The sequence below is a fragment of the Octodon degus genome, unplaced genomic scaffold (assembly GCF_000260255.1).
Source record: "Octodon degus isolate 3935 unplaced genomic scaffold, OctDeg1.0 scaffold00027, whole genome shotgun sequence".
Classification (NCBI taxonomy): domain Eukaryota; kingdom Metazoa; phylum Chordata; class Mammalia; order Rodentia; family Octodontidae; genus Octodon; species Octodon degus.
In genome coordinates, this window is record NW_004524603.1 from 17,001,366 (window position 1) to 17,002,377 (window position 1,012).

The 1,012-nt window shown below is 55.9% G+C and overlaps 1 protein-coding gene across 2 annotated transcripts in view; it reads left to right on the forward strand.

Moving 5' to 3' along the window:
• Nucleotides 1–1,012, forward strand: part of Kiaa1549 (KIAA1549 ortholog) — a 184,003-nt gene that overhangs the window by 171,276 nt on the left and 11,715 nt on the right. For both annotated transcript variants that reach the window (XM_023712842.1, XM_023712843.1), the window contains exon 20: nt 545–702. In XM_023712842.1, the coding sequence (XP_023568610.1) occupies nt 545–702 (158 nt within the window). The remainder of the gene's footprint in view (nt 1–544; nt 703–1,012) is intronic.

Genomic DNA, 1,012 nt, shown 5'->3' on the forward strand with positions numbered 1-1,012 from the left:
ATTGCAGGTTTGTGCACTGTGCTCAGCTACTCAAAATCTTTTAATGATTTTTAAGGTGTTCAGAGATCAAAAGGTTTGAAAATGCTGCTTTAGAGCACTGATTTTCTGCTTTGCTGGACAGCTAGACCATTGCGGAGTTTAAAAATAGTCTTGGTTGCACTGGAGGTTTTGTTGGGATTTGGGGTGCAGTACAGGCATCGGAATTTATAACCCCCCAGGTGATGCTACCCTGCATTCATGGCCGAGGACCTCGGGTTAGGGCCATCCTAGTGATTGGCAGACCCTGGACCTTGACTGCACCTTCCTTTGGTCTGGAAAGGACTGTGTTCCTTTCCCCACTTTGTTTCCAGTGGCAGAAGTAGAAGCGGTCGCATAAGGCCCAGGTGTTAGATGCCCAGGCTTCCTGCTGGGGTATGAGGTAGGGCTCCCCAGAGAGAAGAGGCAAAGCAAAGAGCCAGCGGTCACTTTTGCTTTCTGCTTTCCAAGGGTTGAGGGTGAACTCTGTGGACTTCCGAGCCCTGATACCCCTGTGCTTTGCTTTTAGGCCTGGCTTCGGCCCGGGGCTGCTGCCATCCCCGGAGCTGGGGCCCCCTGACGTCCCGCAACCGCAGGCAGCTGCAGAAGCCCCCCTGGCTGCCCGCGGGGTCTACGCAGAAGACAGGCCTTCCGTGGCCCGGCCTCGGCCCGTCGGGGGCACTGCAGGTATGTGCTGGGCTACCCACCCTGAGGCTGCACAGAGGCCCAAGCTGCTGCCCTCTGGTCCTAGGGGGAAGGGAGCAGGGCAAGGCTGTGGCCGACGGAGCGTGGGGCCACCTGTCCCTGACCCCACTCATGTGGGGAGCTGGCCCCCTTCACAGGGAAGGGCTCTGCACAGGCCCAGAGCATCTGCGATGCTGCTGCTAGGGTGGAGATTATAAATCAGACGGTAAATATATTTTATTTCTTAAAAATTCTAGCATAGGGCTGGTGAGATGGCTCAGTGGTCTAAGGCACCTACTTGGAACAAGCTTGG